This window comes from Natator depressus, chromosome 9 (genome assembly GCF_965152275.1).
Source record: "Natator depressus isolate rNatDep1 chromosome 9, rNatDep2.hap1, whole genome shotgun sequence".
NCBI classification, from domain to species: Eukaryota; Metazoa; Chordata; order Testudines; family Cheloniidae; genus Natator; species Natator depressus.
The window spans coordinates 42876868-42895614 of record NC_134242.1 but is presented as its reverse complement, the minus strand read 5'-3'; the positions used below and the strand labels follow the sequence as shown (position 1 = coordinate 42895614).

At 43.2% G+C, this 18747-nt stretch overlaps 1 protein-coding gene across 3 annotated transcripts in view; it reads right to left on the bottom strand.

The window, feature by feature from the left end:
* The window catches only part of LOC141994034 (glypican-5-like), a 596673-nt gene extending 579706 nt beyond the window's left edge, over positions 1-16967 (bottom strand). Inside the window, exon 1 of one of the 3 annotated variants that reach the window (XM_074963988.1) lies at positions 16477-16967. In XM_074963988.1, the coding sequence (XP_074820089.1) occupies positions 16477-16669 (193 nt within the window). In that variant the 5' untranslated portion in view covers positions 16670-16967. The remainder of the gene's footprint in view (positions 1-16476) is intronic. The other 2 variants (XM_074963987.1, XM_074963989.1) reach the window with 2 other exon arrangements.
* Between the last annotated feature and the right edge of the window lie 1780 nt (positions 16968-18747).

Sequence of the window (18747 nt, the reverse complement as noted above, 5' to 3'; positions counted from 1 at the left end):
TATAAAATCAATTTCTAAAAATTGACTTCTATAAAATCGACCGAATTTCATAGTGTAGACTTTCTCTGGCAGTGCTCTTTGAATGTGTGATGCTGGAGGAGGTCTTTGCACTTCCCCTTCCCCACTCCTTTCTTCTATACACCTTGACCGTGGATAATGCTTTGGTTGTTCTGGATACAAACTGGCATTTTCTTCACAACAGTTGCAATGAGAACATAGTAATTATGCACTGGGTAAGAGAAAGCCCACAGTGAAATCACATCAAAAGAGGCCTCTTGCCCACTTCCAAAGGTCAGGGCTAGGTGTAGCCAGCATAGTTAACTGTATCCAATGTAGGTTCCTGCCCCTACTGGGTGAGTTTAGCAGTAGGGTCTATTTCTGAAGATAGGGAGTCTGCTGAGATTACTTGAATTAACAAATGTTCTCATCCCAAGAATAGGAGAGATGAAGGGTTTTTTGGGACAGTTTCAAAAGCCTTCACACCCTGACTACAGATCAGGAAAATGTAGAGTCCAACATGGAAATCTGTGAAGCACTTTCAGGTGTGCTGATGGAAAAGACTCCATTACCCTCAAGCAAGTCACAATGCCTCTGGGCCTCGGTTCCTCATCTTTAAAATGAGGGTATTTCCTCTCTGCTATCTGTTTTGACTATGTAGATTGCCATCAATTCAGAGCTGGGGCTGTCCATTATTGTGTGTGTCTCTGTACAGTGCTTAGCACAATGAGGCCCTGAGGCATCATATACATAAATAATTTATAATAATAAGCCTTGCTTCTCCCACCTGAGACACCAAAACAAAACACCACTGACAATACATTGTGCTGATCTTCAGATCATCATGTCTCCTTTCTTGCCTGCTTTGCTCATCTGTCAACTAGTCAACAACACTGACGTTTAGATTATTGTTATTATGCTTCAGAGTTAACACACCATGGAGGGAGATGGGACAGTTCAAACCTCTCAGTGCTGTTGTTTCAAGCTGGCTGTAGACTCAGGCAGAGGATGATGTATTGGTTACACTCAGTTCCCATTTGGGAGGTATCTTCACAGCCATAAAGGCTAGAGACTTGTACTCTGCTTCCATTTCAAACACAATATGGCAGTCTCCAGAAAAGCGTACCAATGTGACAAATTGACATAAATTGACCTAATTCCACCTCCGCTATTGATCTAAAATATCAGCATCTTTGATAGTAACCCTAGAATGAACTTTTGGATTCTTGTCTAAATCAATAGCCCTTTAAGAGGAAAGGACATTAGCATTTTAACTAATTCCTCCCCAGAGGAGTTATTTCTGTGAAGGAGGGATACAGAGAATGGTAGGTCAGAGTTCAGGGACAGAAAAATATATCAGAAGCTTTAAACTCACAAATAGGTAGAGTCAAGTCACAGTTCCTTTTTTGGGAAGGCATATTTTTATGTTTCCTGACTTATCTAGGGCAACCCAGATTAGGAAAGGAAAATTTGATTTATTGAAGCTTGAATCCATAAAGCTTGAAACTAAGGAGGTGATATTTTAGCCCACTAAACTTGGAATGGCAATAAATACATTTCCTTAGATTTCGATAAAACTAAGAGCTTTTAGACTCCAATGTCTAACACACCTGAGAACACTAATTTGAAGACACTCCTTTGATTGGTTCATTTGAAGGCAATGATCTTTAACAGTTCTTAGCTTCCAGAGTTCGGTTCCATTTCTTCATTTGGTGCTCTCGCCTTCAGACTTATTAGAGAGTTATTCTAGATTGCCCATATAAATGTCATGTATCTCTAGGACCATGTGTCACTCTGGAGGGGGGCAGCCTTAATGTGAAGTTGCTCCATTTGGGATACAATCTGGCTCATCCTGCAAAAGTACACTGTGTGAGGGGATACCTCTACTGCTAACCCTTAGCTCAGCTACACAAAACCCGAGTTATCATTTGCTGAACACTGGAGGGAGAGTCAGCTGCCAGCACACCATGTACCTGAGGCACTATGGCCTCCCCAGCTATAGAACCCCCATCTTTCATTTTTGCTAGTGTGGAGAGAAAAGCTGCTCCACTGATAGCAGAACTAGCCTAGGAGCTAGGCCTAGAACTAGCCTTGGGCCCGTCACTTAAGCCCAGACCCTCACTAGGGGTTAGGCACCTAAATAGCTTTGAGGATCTAGGCATTAGTCTCTCTGTGCCTCAGTTCCCTCTCTGTGAAACAGGGATACATATTGTGATGTTACACCCCATATTCTTCATATAAATAGTTATGATATAATATGGCATGACTAAGATATGTCATGCCAGAGGGGTCATGTGAGGTATCATTGAAAAGGTTATGATCTACTGAATGTGTTTATCCAATTTGTATGCATGTAACTTTTTTGTATCTGAAGCTAGGAATATTGACCATGTATCCATATTTCAAATGTGCTACTTTGGGTGATACCCACAACTATCCCTTCAGGTTCAACAGTGAAAATGTCAGACAGGGCTGATGGACCATTAAGAAGAAACAAAGACTGTGAAGATACTGCCTGATACTCTCCTGCCTGAGAGGCGACATAGGACGTAGCTCTGACACTACCAGGTCAGGTGGTCCTGTCACCTGATACAAAATACCACCTTGGACACTGCTGGCACTTTTCCACTGTAGGGGGATGGGGAATCAAGCAAAGGATTCCCGCCTTAGGAAAACCCTTTTTAAGGGCTGTGGAGGGGGTTGATCTGGATTCTCCTCCATTGCCTACCCAAAAAGAAGGGCTGCTGAAAGAACGTGAAGGGACAAAGGAATTAACCCGAGGGGATAGGCAGGGGTGAGTCCAAACTGAGACAGGGATCCAGTCTGTAAGAAAAACAACAGAAACTCTGAGCTACAGAAACTCTGCATCCTGCCTAAATTCAACATTTAGGGTGAGAAATTATATTTTGTAACCTGTTTCTTTAGTGAATCAAGCTTAGTTTGCGTGTTTTTTTTTTAAATTTGCTTAGTAATCTGCTTTGTTCTGTTTGCTATCCCTTATAATCACTTAAAATCTGCCTTTTGTAGTTAATAAATGTATTTCTTGTTGATAACATAACCCACTTTGTGCAATTCATATCTGCAGGGGGGACAAGAAGCTGTGCATCTCTCTCTCCACATTGAGGGAGAGGGTGAATTTTTAGGAGATTGCGCTGTGCAGATCTTTCTATACACTGCAAGACAGTATTATTTTGGGTTTGCACGTGAGTGCTGGATGAATCCTCTTACACAGAGCTGACTTCAGTCTGTGTCTGCAGCTGGGTGTGGCTCTACCTGTGTGCATATGCTGCAAGAGGCTGGAAAGCCTAATTCAGCAAAACAGGGAGAGGCAATCCAGGCTGGTGGAGCAGGAGGGGCTCAGTGAAACCCCAGTACACCAGGTGGCATCCCAGATGTGTGTGTGGGGGGGTCATTAACCTGTCACACAATATTTCCATGCTTCAAAGCGATGCTGGGAGGATAAAGTGGTGTTCAGATACTACAGTGAGGGGGGGCATAAGAACCTGAGATGAACAGGATCACATCAGGTGGCCAAAATCCAGGAGGGAGCATATCCAGCATCTTTCAAGCCAGCAGTAAGTAGTGTTGTAGTTAAGGTTGCTTCACTACTGTTCAAACAATGTCTTAGGCCACGTCCATGCACCTGTAGCACTCCTGCTCCATGTTATCGCTCTGCACTTCTCACTAGCATCACTGCAAATGGGACATGACTGAATCTGGCCCTTTGTGAATAGTTTTTTTAGTGGATTCTTCCTGTTCTCTTTCATTGTACCACAAACGGTGGATTAAAGTGGTTTGGAAGGGTTTGGTTTTGCTTTAATAAATACGGTATTTCTTTATACCATTTTTGTATATGGTTCTATACCCCCTCTACAATGTTAAAAGGTATGAAGAGGAGAAAACTTTCGTCTAATATTAACATTTATCAAAAAAAAGACTTAGGGCCAGATCCTCAGCTAGTGTAAATTAACAGCTAGTGACAGAGGATGTGGTAGTAACAGAGGATGTGGAAAAAGCTAATGTACTCAATGCTTTTTTTGCCTCTGTCTTCACGAACAAGGTCAGCTCCCGGACTACTGCACTGGGCAGCACAGCATGGGGAGGAGGTGACCAGCCCTCTGTGGAGAAAGAAGTGGTTCGGGACTATTTAGAAAAGCTGGACGAGCACAAGTCCATGGGGCCGGATGCGTTGCATCTGAGAGTGCTAAAGGAGCTGGCGGATGTGATTGCAAAGCCATTGGTCATTATCTTTGAAAACTCATGGCAATCAGGGGAGGTCCCAGATGACTGGAAAAAGGCTAATGTAGTACCCATCTTTAAAAAAGGGAAGAAGGAGGATCCTGGGAACTATAGGCCAGTCAGCCTCACCTCAGTCCCTGGAAAAAATCATGGAGCAGGTCCTCAAGGAATCCATTCTGAAGCACTTAGAGGAGAGGAAAGTGATCAGGAACAGTCAGCATGGATTCACCAAGGGCAAGTCATGCCTGACTAATCTAATTGCCTTCTATGATGAGATAACTGGCTCTGTGGATGAAAGGAAAGCAGTGGACATGTTGTTCCTTGACTTTAGCAAAGCTTTTGACACGGTCTCCCACAGTATTCTTGCCAGCAAGTTAAAGAAGTATGGGCTGGATGAATGCACTATAAGGTGGACAGAAAGCTGGCTAGATTGTCGGGCTCAACTGGTAGTGATCAACGGCTCCATGTCTAATTGGCAGCCGGTATCAAGTGGAGTGCCCCAGGGGTCGGTCCTGGGGCCGGTTTTGTTCAATATCTTCATAAATGATCTGGAGGATGGTGTGGATTGCACCCTCAGCAAGTTTGCAGATGACACTAAACTGGGAGGAGTGGTAGATACGCTGGAGGGCAGGGATAGGATACAGAGGGACCTAGACAAATTGGAGGATTGGGCCAAAAGAAATCTCATGAGGTTCAACAAGGACAAGTGCAGAGTCCTGCACTTAGGACAGAAGAATCCAATGCACCGCTACAGACTAGGGACCGAATGGCTCGGCAGCAGTTCTGTGGAAAAGGACCTGTGGGTTACAGTGGATGAGAAATTGGATATGAGTCAACAGTGTGCCCTTGTTGCCAAGAAGGCCAATGGCATTTTGGGATGTATAAGTAGGGGCATTGCCAGCAGATCGAGGGACGTGATCCTTCCCCTCTATTCGACACTGGTGAGGCCTCATCTGGAGTAGTGTGTCCAGTTTTGGGCCCCACATTACAAGAAGGATGTGGAAAAATTGGAAAGAGTCCAGCGGAGGGCAACAAAAGTGATTAGGGGACTGGAACACATGATTTATGAGGAGAGGCTGAGGGAACTGGGGATGTTTAGTCTCCAGAGGAGAAGAATGAGGGGGGATTTGATAGCTGCTTTCAACTATCTGAAAGGGGGTTCCAAAGAGGATGGATCTAGACTGTTCTCAGTGGTAGCAGATGACAGAACAAGGAGTAATGGTCTCAAGTTGCAGTGGGGGAGATTTAGGTTGGATATTAGGAAAAACTTTTTCACTGGGAGGGTGGTGAAACACTGGAATGCGTTACCTAGGGAGGTGCTGGAATCTCCTTCCCTAGCAGTTTAAGGTCAGACTTGACAAAGCCCTGGCTGGGATGATTTAGTCAGGGATCGGTCCTGCTTTGAGCAGGGGGTTGGACTAGATGACCTCCTGAGGTCCCTTCCAACCCTGATATTCTATGATTCTATGAACATAGCTCCATTGATTTCAATGACCCTGAAGTTGTAATTTTCTAATTACCCTTCTTTACCTTTATTAATATTATCTAAGATTTTTCAAACCTAGGAGCCTAAACTTAGGCTCCTGGGTCCTTATTTTGGTATTTGGAAATTCAGGCCACTTATTTAAAGTGTTGGACATCCAACAACTCCCACATGGGTTTCATATTAACAGCAGCATAGTAATATTTATATTTATTGACTCTCCAGCTACCCTCTAGAATTCTGTATCTTTCAAAGTTTTCCATAAGCCAATACTTAGTTAAATAGAAAAGGATTGTAGATGTTAGGGAATTTGTGAGAATTTGATCCATTTCTTGTGCATAGTACACAAAACATATTTTCTAATTGCAAACATGGATGTGTAAACATAAGTTTTATTCTCCTCCTCACTATGCACACTTAACCCCCAGTAGCACTAATGGGAATTATGCATGCATAATGAGTGGAAAATAGACCCTTCATGAATAGGGCCCTTGTTGATATAATGAATACATTTAACCATTAATGTTTAGGGATGTGCTGAACTATCCTGCAAAGCTACCATGACCTATCTGATACTTTGAGATCGTGAATGTGGATTTCTGAAATTCGTTTTTTGTTTTTAAACGGACTCAACACAAGTACACCAAAATGAGGGACCTGTGCTATACTCCTCTTCCCTGAAAAGGATGGCTTTCCAGAATGGTTTGTCATATGTATTTTGTGCAGGAAGAACCCTAGAAAAGCTGTGGTCGGGGAATAATTAGAGAAATACAACATCAAGAAGGGCCCAATTCAGTCCTCAGAAGCATATATACAGTTTCCATTGATTTCAATAGAAGCCCCATGGAAATATAAAAAGACTGAATAGAAGTCATACTGTACACTCAGAAAAACGGTTGGTCAAGCGGTAAAGTGAGAATGTTCGTTAATGAAGATTTTTGCTGGAACAACTTGCTCTCTGCTGCAGCCGAGGAGTCACTATGGAATTGCCTGACTACAGGTGTCAGCTAAATTAGAGATCAAAATGCAAAAAACATAGCATCTGGGGACCTTACAGGTATTAATGACACTTCCTGAAGGGTTCAGAGTCCATAAAATAATGAATATATTTACTAGCATCATCTATGAGAAATCTAGAATTCTTCTAATATTTTGAGTGCTTTGTGTAGTCTTCAAAAAAGAACTCTAAAATTTCAAATGAGAAGCTTCTCTATACATGAATTATGCATGCATGAATAAACTGAAAATATAATCCATTTGGCACCCTCTTTTAAAACTGATCTTCCAAAATAAGCAAATTAGATGCAATCTTATTTTAATTAACACATCCGGTGGACAGTGCTTACCCAAAATCTGACATGGGGTTGCAGCATTTTGTATTACTACTTTGTCAAACATGGACAATGAGCCTGGTGCTGTACAATACAGGAAATAAAGGCACTTCCTGCCCCAAGTAGCTTCAATTTTGCATGCCATACCGTGTGTAAGATCACTGGATCAGGGACCATGTCATCTTGTGTGTTTGTATAGCACCTAACACGATGGGGTCTCCAACTGATTGGGCCTTTGGGTGATATTACAATGTTGAATCATAAAATAATAGTGCCATGGAACACTCTATATGACTTTCAATGGCCAAAAAGCATAAGAATGATAAGCTTCCCATTTTAATGATACATTTGCCACAAAAAGCTGAAACCTCTATTACTGCATTGCAGTAAGAGTCTAGTATATTGTACCTCTGAGCTATAAAATTTATAGCTCTGTGATGTAATGGTTAGGTAAATGGACTGTGTGACTCACTGTGTAGCCTTGAACAAGCATTAACCTCCCTGGCTCGACTTCCTTCTCTGTAAAATGGGAACAACAATACTTTCCTTACCTCCCTCGCAGGGGTGTTTTAAAGATTAATGGTTGCTAAATACTGAGGACATGTAAAGTGCTAATCTGGGTACCATTATTATTACAAAAAATGTTTAAATCTAGCCCAAGGTTAACCTAACTATTGGATGAAAAATGACCATGTTTTCCTAAATGATCTGCAAACCACCATTCAACCCTTCCATTGCTGGAGTTGCAGTGAGAGACCAATGTTCGTAAATGGCACTTGATCAGAGAAGTTTCATTACACTTCTGCCTGAATTAGCTAGCCTTCTGGATTGAGCTCTTGGTCTGGTGCTATAGCTGCTTTAAAAAAAATCCAAACATAAAATATTATGCAGAAACATCTTGCAATTTTAATTTAAGCATTTCCCCCACTCCCAAAACAGCATGTGGCCACAAGTGCTTAGCAGGAAGTGGTGACAATCTGTTGCTTCAGTTGTCTTTATCCACAGAAAAGATAACTTGTTATATATTCGCAAAAAGAAAAAGGAGTACTTGTGGCACCTTAGAGACTAACCAATTTATTGAGCATAAGCTTTCGTGAGCTACAGCTCACTTCATCGGATGCATACAGTAAATTGGTTAGTCTCTAAGGTGCCACAAGTACGCCTTTTCTTTTTGCGAATACAGACTAACACGGCTGTTACTCTGAAATTTGTTATATATTAGGTGAGGCATACATATAATTTCATCTAGTGGTGCTTCCTACAGAAAGTACTCTATATAATATGAATGAAACGTATTACATCTTAAGAGGTATTTAGAGAACATATAATATGTAAACCAGGATGATTCAATCACATTAAAAGAGGATGTCTAATCAAACTGACTGACAAGACTGAAAGACTGGGCATAAATTCTCAGTGTGTCACAGACTTGGCTGCTGTTAAGAAATTAATTCTGATCTATCAAAACACATTTTCCCATAGAAGCAGGGAGCTATATACTGATAAATTATGAGTATCTAATGAAGTATTATTTAGCATATGCCTTTTTTCATGTCATTTTATGCTTTCATGTAATGGGGATCTAATTAAAGTCTTTGCAATACACTGAATTTTGTCTATGGGTTTTATACACATTTTTACAGATAAGAGAAAAATCTGCTGTATTGTATAGAGTACATTTTACATATATCTTCATTTCTATGATCCTCATCTTCATGCTAGCTTACATGATTAATTCTTATAAAAGCTCTTACTAATTTTGATTTTATTGATTTACATACCGCCTATTACTATGGAAGCTTTGTTTCCATTTATCATGTTAATCCCTTTTTATTAGCTCTGCCCTTTTGGAGAAAACCTATTACTATAAATAGAAAGAGGGCTAAAGTCTTATTGTACTGTCTGTAGATAAAAAAAAAAAAAAAAAAAAAAAAAAAAAAACCCACTCCTAACATTTCCTACCATTGTTACCACCGGTTCAACTTCAGCCATGGGAATGCTAGTGTAGAAAGAACTCTAGATAGTCATCAGCTTTTTAAAGGACCATGTTGTGCAACCCTGGTTTTCAGTAAACTTGTTCCGAGTCTGCGATATAGTACACTATTGGAATCACTAGATCTTAGGAGAATCAAAATAAATAAGCTCCACAGAATCTTCCCAGCTGAGATAGTGGCTCTGTGGCTTCTATCTCCGATAGGTGGTAGATAGATTTCTTCATAGGTTGAGCTGATCCTATTAAGTTGTTATTAAAGACTCTGTGGGAATTCTTCCAACATCTGGACAATATACAGTACCTACCTGTTTTAAGTAGTTGTTAAGCATCTAGAACAAAGGACTGGAGTCCAGTGCCTATAGATATGTCATTCTTGGACAGGATGGACTTGAAGTTATCTGCTGTAACTGTTCCTGGAAAAGGAGCTGGATCTGACAGAGAAGTTCCATCTAATCAAAGACATGAAGCCTAGATATGTCCAATCTTCATCTGAAGAAGCAGAGAAATTTGGCTCAAGAAATATGCAAACCTGACAGGACTAGCCGCTCCTACAGAACTGTCTACATTCCCTTTGTAACTTTCTGGAGGCGAGCAGGGAATCTGTTCTTTTCCCACCATTTCAACAACTGCCTTAACCAGAGGCTTGCTTCCACAGTAGATAGGTGCAGCCATTAACTGCTTGGCTTGAGAGTCAACCTTCCATGACTTGAGCCTAAGCAGAAAATCAAGCTGCAAACTGGAAAAGACAGAGGCTTCAGAAACAAAGGGCACAAAGACTGATAATTTCTGCAAAATGGGTGTGGACCTTCTGTGCAAGTTTATCTATGCATGAGAGATTGGCTCTTGTGAGGCATACTGCTGGTGTGAAAGCAGTAAGTTACAGTGCTCTCATGCATTTTTACGTTAAGAAATGTATTCTCACATCCCCTAGGTTCTTTGGCTAGAAATGTCCCACAGAAGGGACTATCACATCTTTCATTAGAAAGGTAAGAACAGCACCTCTCAACCTCACCCCCTGGTTAGTAAAAGAGAAAGACCACTTGATTAGCTTTCATGCACTGACTAGAACCTCTGGGTTTCCCTACTAACTGAGCAATCCCACACAGCTTCTAGATCTGCTTGAAGTGTTGAATATAAAGGGATACAAAGTCCCTTTTCTGAACCTGAAGAGAAATACTATCTAGTCATTCAGCTGCCTTCCTTGGTTTTCTTACCCCTTTTTCTTTCAGTTGCTCTTGCTCAGGTTGAATGTCCAGGCTGGTGGTCTATTTTTAATCATGAACTCCAGATATTAATGAGGATATGGGTAGATGCTATGGATATCATCCCCTGAACAGTCATGCTTAAATTCAGAAAGTGCTCCTTTCTTAAAACCCAAAGTATACCTGCAGAAGAATGAGGAACTTGCTTTTCTATTGGTTTTGAGAGGGAATGTTTCTGACTGTGCCACCACCTCATTGTGTGAAAGTAGGCATGTTGCTTACCTTTTGCCTCAGTTTCCCAACCTGTAAAATTGGAAGAATACCACCTCACAAGGGTGCCGTGAGGCTAAAGATATTAGTGTTCAGGTGAGATGCAGATACTATGATGCTTAGCTTCACAGAAAAGCTTATAAATATGGGAATGTAAAACACTGCATATGTGCAAATGGAATTTAAAAATAAATTCCTAGTCTCACAATATATCACTTACTAGCAGCCCCAGATGTGGAGGGTTTGAGTACCTTGTGGTGTCTAAGTATCAGATTTGAAATATCTTGATTCCCTGGAATCACAGGCTCTTCATTCAAATTTTTAGAAGCACAAATTGAATGGATTCCACTGGTAGCAGGGAAAACATCCCAACCTTCCCTCAGTTTGGAGTAATTGGAATAAGAGGCTCCTGAAAATCCCTAACAGCTCCCTTTAGAATATGACTAGTGCAGGTCATTGCAAGTGAGTCTTTCAGATGACATCTTAAAAACAGAAGCCCTCTCTGCAGTGAATGGCCCTTAGGGAGATCAAGACATTTTTTCATAAGGTAGTGGTTTGCTCAGATGTCCCTGGCCAAAAATTTCCTTTCTCCACACTATTGTGCAGCATGCAGGCTCTCTTCTTCTAATCTACATGTTACTGAATTTCAGTCAGGAAGCGACTTGTGTGTGTACTGCATTTACTGTATAAGACCATCTCTGCAGACTTACACCCAGCTGAGGAGTTCCACTGAAGTCATTGAACAGGGACTACGATTAATTACTTCAGTGGAGCTACACCCACTTATACTACCTGAGGATCTGGCCCATAGTCTGGAAAGTGCTTTAGGATATAAAAAATTAGTTTTATTATTAGTTTAACAGGCACCACTTGTAGAAGGAAAATAGCTCCCCCTAGGCATCCTACACCCTCCCTCAGCCTGATATGCAAAGGTGCATCTCAGATTTCTAAGTGCTATTCTAGTCTATTCGGGTTCTTGTACTGCCCTCAGGACTATAGTATCTGAGCACCTTCCTGTAGTATGTTAAGCAACGTGACTAACCTCTGTCACATGGGTCATATTCCTTCTCCTATCTTCCCCGCAGGGAGTAAATTGTGTGTACAGTGAAAGGTTTTGTTTTGGTGGTGGGATCTGGAGGGAAAAGGAGGAATGTTGACATCACACTTCTATGGGCAGGTAGTGTTCTCCCTTCTACTGGTAGGGAATGTTTGATAACCCGAATATGGCAGGACTGAGCCCATATATTACATCTGTTTACAAGCTTCATAAAAAACATGTAACAGTAAAAGTGACACAGTTGCCTCTTACTGAGACAAGAGATTTGAGATGATCCTTCCCTCAACTAAACTGTAAAGTCCATCACATCATATCTCTGCTGTGATGCCTACAAGAAATCAGCCAACTACAGCTGGCCAGGTCAAAGGGAGACAAAATTTATTTTAAAAAGCAAAAAACAAACAAAAAAGCCATTCAGATGATTCAGAACTATCCAATTGTGCACACAGGGCATGATCCAAAGCCATTGAAGTCAGAGGGAACTCTTTCCATTGGCTTCAATACATGTTGGATCAGGCCCTCAGCAAGCCTTTATAACTGCATGACCTTCTTACTGTTCCTCTCACCTCACCCCTTTCCCTCCTAGTGTGCATTACCCTCTGCTGTGTACAGTCTAATTAGATTGTAAACTCTTTGTAAAAGGGACTTTTTCATCCTGTGTGTTCATACAGCGCCTAATACAATGAGGCCTGCAATTCTGACTGAGGCCTGAAAGTGCTACCAAAATATGAACATCAAACAATAAAAGAAAGAGCTGGTCACTATAAAAATAATTTGTGGTTTCCTGCCAGAGGGAAGAAAACCCCACAACCATAAAGGTAACCAAATGAAGAACTGATGTATTGGAAAACACTAATACTTAATTAAGAGGACACAAGATAGAAGGCATTATAGCCTGACAACAGATATTGTTAAGCGGTAGAGTTGGGAACACTTAATGCACAGAGAAGATCAATATTGCCCTTTGTGCACTTCTTCCCTCCCCCTACTTAATTAAAGGGAAACCTCCATGTCAGCCAAAGTTTAAAAGCACATTAACTTTTAAACATCTGTAACTATTCTCTTCTTTACGTCATTTATTTTTGAGAGTTTGCTAGTCAATACGAACATTCTACGTGAAACTAGCACACCATGAAGACTACCTTTCCTCTAAAAAATCACGACAGATTACTACTTGACATTACACTGAGAAATCTAACTTCACCATGCACAGGCACACCATCAGGCCATCTCTTCCTTCTGAACACATGCCCTTTCTCCCGTTTTGTCTACGATAGTAGGAGTTTCGCAAGAGAATGGAAAACAAACACGCAGGCAAGCTTTCCATTAATTTTGGAGAGTTTCTTTCAGAAACAGCTTTTTAATTTCTACCCACAGAGACAGTCATCCACCAGCTTGTAAACTCTCTGAAATACTTAGGGGTTAGATCAGAGGTGGGCAAACTACAGCCCACGGGCCACATCCAGCCCACGGGACCGTCCTACCCAGTCCTTGAGCTAGCCCCAGGCCCCTCCCCTGCTGTCCCCCTGCCCCCGCAGCCTCAGCTCACCGTGCTGCCAGCTCCTGCCGGGCAGCGCTGCGGCATGGCTGGCTCTGGCTGGGTGGCATGGCTGCCAGTCCTGCTGCTCTAAACGGCATGGTAAGGGGGCGGGAAGTGGGGGGGGGGTTGGATAAGGGGCAAGGGATCCCGGGGGGCAGTCAGGGGGAGGTTGGATGGGGCAGAGGTTCCATGGGGGGGCAGTAAGGGGACGGGGGGTTGGATAGGCGTGGGAGTCCCAGGGGGCAAGGGTGTGGATAGGGGTTGGGGCAGTCAGGTGACAGGGGGGTTGGATAGAGGGTGGCATCCTGGGGGATGATTAGGGGCAGGGGGTCCCAGAAGTGGATGGTCAGGGGACATGGGTAGGGGATTCTGAAGGGGGCAATCAGGGGCAGGAAGTGGGAGGGGCGGGGCCAGGCTGTTCGGGGAGGCACAGCCTTCCCTACCCGGCCCTCCATACAGTTTCAGAACCGCGATGTGGCCCTCAGGCCAAAAAGTTTGCCCACCCCTGGGTTAGATAGTTCCATGCATAGCTGAGATGTAAGACACCCCACCCCTTACCATTCTGGGCCTTTCCAGGTTGTAACTCTGGTCACAGCATGAAGAACAGATGCTACTTGACAGATACTTCCCATTGTAGACAATTGGGTGGGAAGGGGAGCAGGGGAGTGAGGAGCCTTGACTCTGTGCCCACCAGCCAAAGAGTAGATTCCTATCACACAGGGGGAAGAAGCTGCTCCACAAAATGGGGTGAAGCAACTTATTCTCCTCCCTAGAGCATACAGGGAGTAAGGAAAGAATCAGAGTGTTCCAGGTCACAATTAATTCATTGGTCTGCTTCTGGGGTGGTGCAGATATGAGCCACCCTTTATATGGGGCAGACTGGAAAGTCACAATCTAGCACTAGGGAAACAGAGGTATAAGAAATGCTTCTTTTGCAAAAATAACCTGGCATATTTTAGGAAGCAAGAAAACAGGTTGTGTCCAGACAAGTCTCATCACACATTTCATTAGCTTTTATACGTATCCCTCAGACCCTTTTGTAATGCCTACCTACTCCTGGTGTCTACTATTTTTAGCACAAGAGACTACTAAAATAGCTCAGGTTTTCAAAACACTGCTCCTATGAATCTCTTTGTGTCACAAGAACTTTTATCCACAGATCTCAAAGTGCTTTACAAGGAGAAGGAAATGACCCCCTGCACTGAGTCCACACAGTGGGTTACAAACTCACGAGTTGCAATAACGGAACAGTCCATCTAGTCTAGAATTCTCTCTATGAGAGTGGCCAGCACCAGGAGCCTGATCCAAACCCCAGTTAAGATTATGGGAGTCTTTCAACTTCAATGGGCTTTGGATCAGACCCCAAAAGATTTAGAGAAAGGGATAAAAAACAAAACAAAAAAACCCAACCTAAGTGGACATTTATGCAATTGCATGTCTATAGCCTTAATCACTTCCTACCACAGGCAGTTAATAGTTGACTTATGACCTGAAATATCAGGGTTGACAGTCCTTATGCCTTTTGATCCTAGCTCTTTGTATTATATTCTTAAAACACAGGCATGCTATAGTCAGATATAAGTGTCCAGATAGATAGATGATAATTCATATAAGTGTTTAACCATTGACGCGACAAAACTCTTTGCCTCTGCAATATCCGGTGATGATGAGTTCCACAGATTAATTATGGACTGTGTATAAGAGGTATCTTTTAATAGGTTTGTTCTTTAATTGTGTGCAAAGCTAAATAGAAACACCTCACCGATCTTTTCCATACCATTCATTAATGTACATGGGATAAATATTACAGATACAATATTAGCGATGTAAAAGCTAGGTTCTGTTTATTATTCTATACCTCCATGTTGCCTCTTATTCACCTCTCTAAACAAAACAGTCCTAACCTTTTCCCCAATTCATCTTGCCTCTGAATTAGAAAATTATGGTGCATCTGTTTAGAGAAAGCAAAGAAAAAAAATCAAACTTTACTTTATACTTGATAAGAGCTCCCTATTGACTCCATTATTCATCCATTTTCTATGTAAGGGATTCTGGAAAATGTTGCAGTCTTAAGTCTTTCCCAGACATCACAACATTTTTTTTGTAAGTTAAAAACCGCGGTGATGAATAGGAAATTCTCAGATCTTGTTTTCACACCATTTTAGTGAAATCAGATGTATGGAGACAATCAATGAACTATATTAGCACACTTTTTTTAAAAAAAAAAAGTACTAGCAAAAGGACAGCTACTACTTCTAACTATAAAAAAAGAGTTGCCTTTGATTTTAATATGTGCCAAATGTATCCAGTTTTGTCCTACCTGTGATCTAGTTAAAAACTGGTGCTATAAAATTTTCCACTTTACATGAATGTAGCCGCAAAACTGTATGGGTCAAATTCTCCAGTGAAGTTAGGTCAGGAGATAATTGGGCCCTATAAACCTAAACTGCTCCTAGCCATGCGGCATGGTGCAATTTATGTCCTCTTCTGTGGCAGGGACCCAAGAGACTTTGGAAGTCTTCTCAGATCCAGAGAGCCACAGTGATTTACTGAGTTCTGAGATTTGTTGCAATAACAACTTCTTGGAAAGTAAACACAGGAGTGTAAAACGGAACTGGAAAGAGCAGAGCACTAAGACTTGTCAAGGATAAAGAGTATCTAGTATCCTTAGCTATGAGGGAAAGTTGAAAACATTTCTCTGTTTTGTTCCCTGTCTTCAATCTTTCTCAGGCATCCAAAAAAGTTGATGTTTTTGTTTTGTATTTAAAAGCCACATGGACCACAACAGTCAGACACTCTCAGATGCTTTTCTGAAGGGAACTTTCTAAGGGAGCTCGGAAAAGAGATTTCCACAGTGAAAATGAGTCATGAAACTTTGTCGCAAAAACGTATGTACATTTAAGTTTTAGTTGGCATTGTTTCCCCCATTTGGCCTATGATCGCTGCCCTTTCCTCCACTGAGAAAAATGCATGGGGTTGGCATTATCTGCCCAACTTTGCCCCTAACCTGTGCAGGGGTAACTAAGAGAAAAGTTCAACCAGTTCTTAAAGGGGACACTATCCCCAAATGCGTTCATGTCTCTGAACTATTTGCAGGAAAGTTCATCTGCTGTTGTCCGCATCTATTTAAACTCCATTGCATCCTCCCACCCTCCTTCTCTCTGGCTTGGGGTCTTTAGGTCTCCCCCTTGTCTTGATGTTGATCTGGGTGCTGGTTAGCCTCTGTCCAGATTTCCAAAGAAGTTTCCTTTAGGTTTTAAAGCGCGTCCAGGCGGGAAAACTTCAGAGCCCCTGCTCCCAAAGGAGCCTGGTGCAAACGCGGGGTGACTGGGGAGGGGGAAAGGATTAAGAGGACAGTACTGACCAGCAGTGGGCACATCGGGAACCAGCTTGAGGGGGCCGATCTGCCGGATCTGAAACGCCGTCCTCACTTCGTGGCAGCTGGGAGACTTGACTGCAGAGACCCCGCCGCACAGCCCAGCAGCCGCCGCCGCAGCGAGCAGCAAGAGCCCGAAACGCTGCCGGCTCAAGACCCCAGGGCTCCTGTCACCGGCCATTTCCACATTCCCCCCGGGGGCAGAGCCAAGCCAGGGACCGCAGCGCGCCCCGCTAATCAGTGCCCAGGAGCGGGACCGGCCCCTGGCGAAGTTGCGAGCTGCAGGAGACTGGGAGGGTCTTAGTCCGCTCGGGCACCGAGCGCTGCCGCCTCCGAACGCCGGCACCAGCTGAGCAGCCTCGCACGTCCGAACCCCGCGACCGGCTGCGCTCGCGTTCCTGCCGCCTGCCTTCAGGGAGGGCGCCGGGCGCTCTTGCTGTTGCAGCCCAGCCCCGCTCGCTAGGCAGGGTCTGGGAGGGGAGCAGCCGATCTGCTCATTGGCTTGTGCTATAATTAGACTTTAAAAAAAAAATCTGGAGGGAGTCTCCTTTAAAGCCGCACTGTCTGCAGCTAGTGGGCAAGCTCGCCGCCAGCCCAGCCCGCTCGCTGTGTTAGCCACCCCGGGGAGCCCACACCCCCACCCCGCGCTGAGCGTGCACAATGGGCCGCCGGGCGACTCGAGGCTGAGCGACACGCCCTGCACTGCAACGCCCAGTTGGCCCAGGTCTATCAGAAAGCCAGGGTACCCAAACGCGGGCCACGGGGAGAGAAAGCACTAGAGAGGCACTCCTGCCCCACTGAAACCCACGGCAGATCTGCTGGGCTTCAGTGCGGCAAAGATCCCACCGTCGGGGTTATCCTTCCTGGGGGCTGGGAGCTGGGCAGAATCTGTGCGAAAGGGACGCCACCAAACCCAATAGCAGGAGAAAGGGAAACGCACTCAGGCCAGACTTGTAAAGCTCTCTGTACACGGGGTAGAGAGATACCCCAGGAGTAAGGAGCGCTTTGGCAAGGCAGCCTGGTCTTCTGTAAGGCATGGGACTTTGAGGAAGCCCACGTGTCCTGGCGCTGCCACTGACTTCCTGGGTGGCCCTCAGTCAGCCACTTCACCGCTTTCTGCCTCAGCTTCCAGAATTACCATAATCGACTTGAAATTTAAAATGTCAAGCACTCTGAGATCCTTAGCTGGAAGGAACTCTGAAAAAAAACCAAAATATTTAGTATTGTTTATGTATAAGTTTTGCTGGATCCCATGCAAAATGCATGGCACTCAGATATAAGGATGGGGCTATATAACCATCTAGATAGCTCCACTTCAAACCAGGCCAAAGTCTGACTCCTGAGTTCCACTTTAATTTAACTTCAGAGTTCCAGGGGTGGGGGCACAAATCCACCTGAACAGACAAAAGGGATGGGGGGGCGGGAGGAAGGTTTTCTTGTCTTCAGAGTCACTGGAACTTTTAAAAAAAATTTGCAAAGTGATACATGGAATAACATCTGACAGTCTCTGTGGCTTATAAAACCCCAGCTATACCATACAGGTATCAGGGACCTTTGAGTAGGATCAATTTACAGCAGGGTTTCCAGAGATGGGGAATCCATACTAAAAGGAACACGTTCCCCAGGGGAATGTAATGCCTGGTTCCCAAGGAAAATAGATGTAAAGAAGAGGGAGGAAATAGTGTTTAATGACATCACTAGATTTAAAAACAACAACAACAAAAACCTAAGCTCAGTAGGCTGGAAAATCCTGGGTGGGTTTGCTTGTTTTATATTCCAAAAATCCATGTAGAGCACATTGAATGCCAAAGGAGAGTCCTCAGGAAACAGTTTATAATAATGACCAATAGACACTACTGTAGACAGGAGTACCTTTAATTTCACACTCAGGAAATCCATACATTTCTCTCTACTGCTAATAGTCAGTTCTTGCAATAACTCAGCAGCCATTTAAATTCTATTGCAATTATATAGTTTCTCAAGCAAAACAACATTGAGAGTACATTGCAAACCCATTTGGTGCTTTAGATGATTCCTGGAGGCATTAAAAACACATAAACCAATAAATCTGCCTGCAAATGTATCAAGTGTCAGGAAGGGCTTTTCCTGCTAAAGGTACATATCCATTTATAAATTTGTTAAAACGGAGTTTACATGCTGACTGTGTTACCAAAATAAACTATTTTTCTGTTTGGGGTCCTGATCCCATATTACCTACACAGGCAGAAAACTTCCAATCTCCCTGGGAATTTTGCCAGT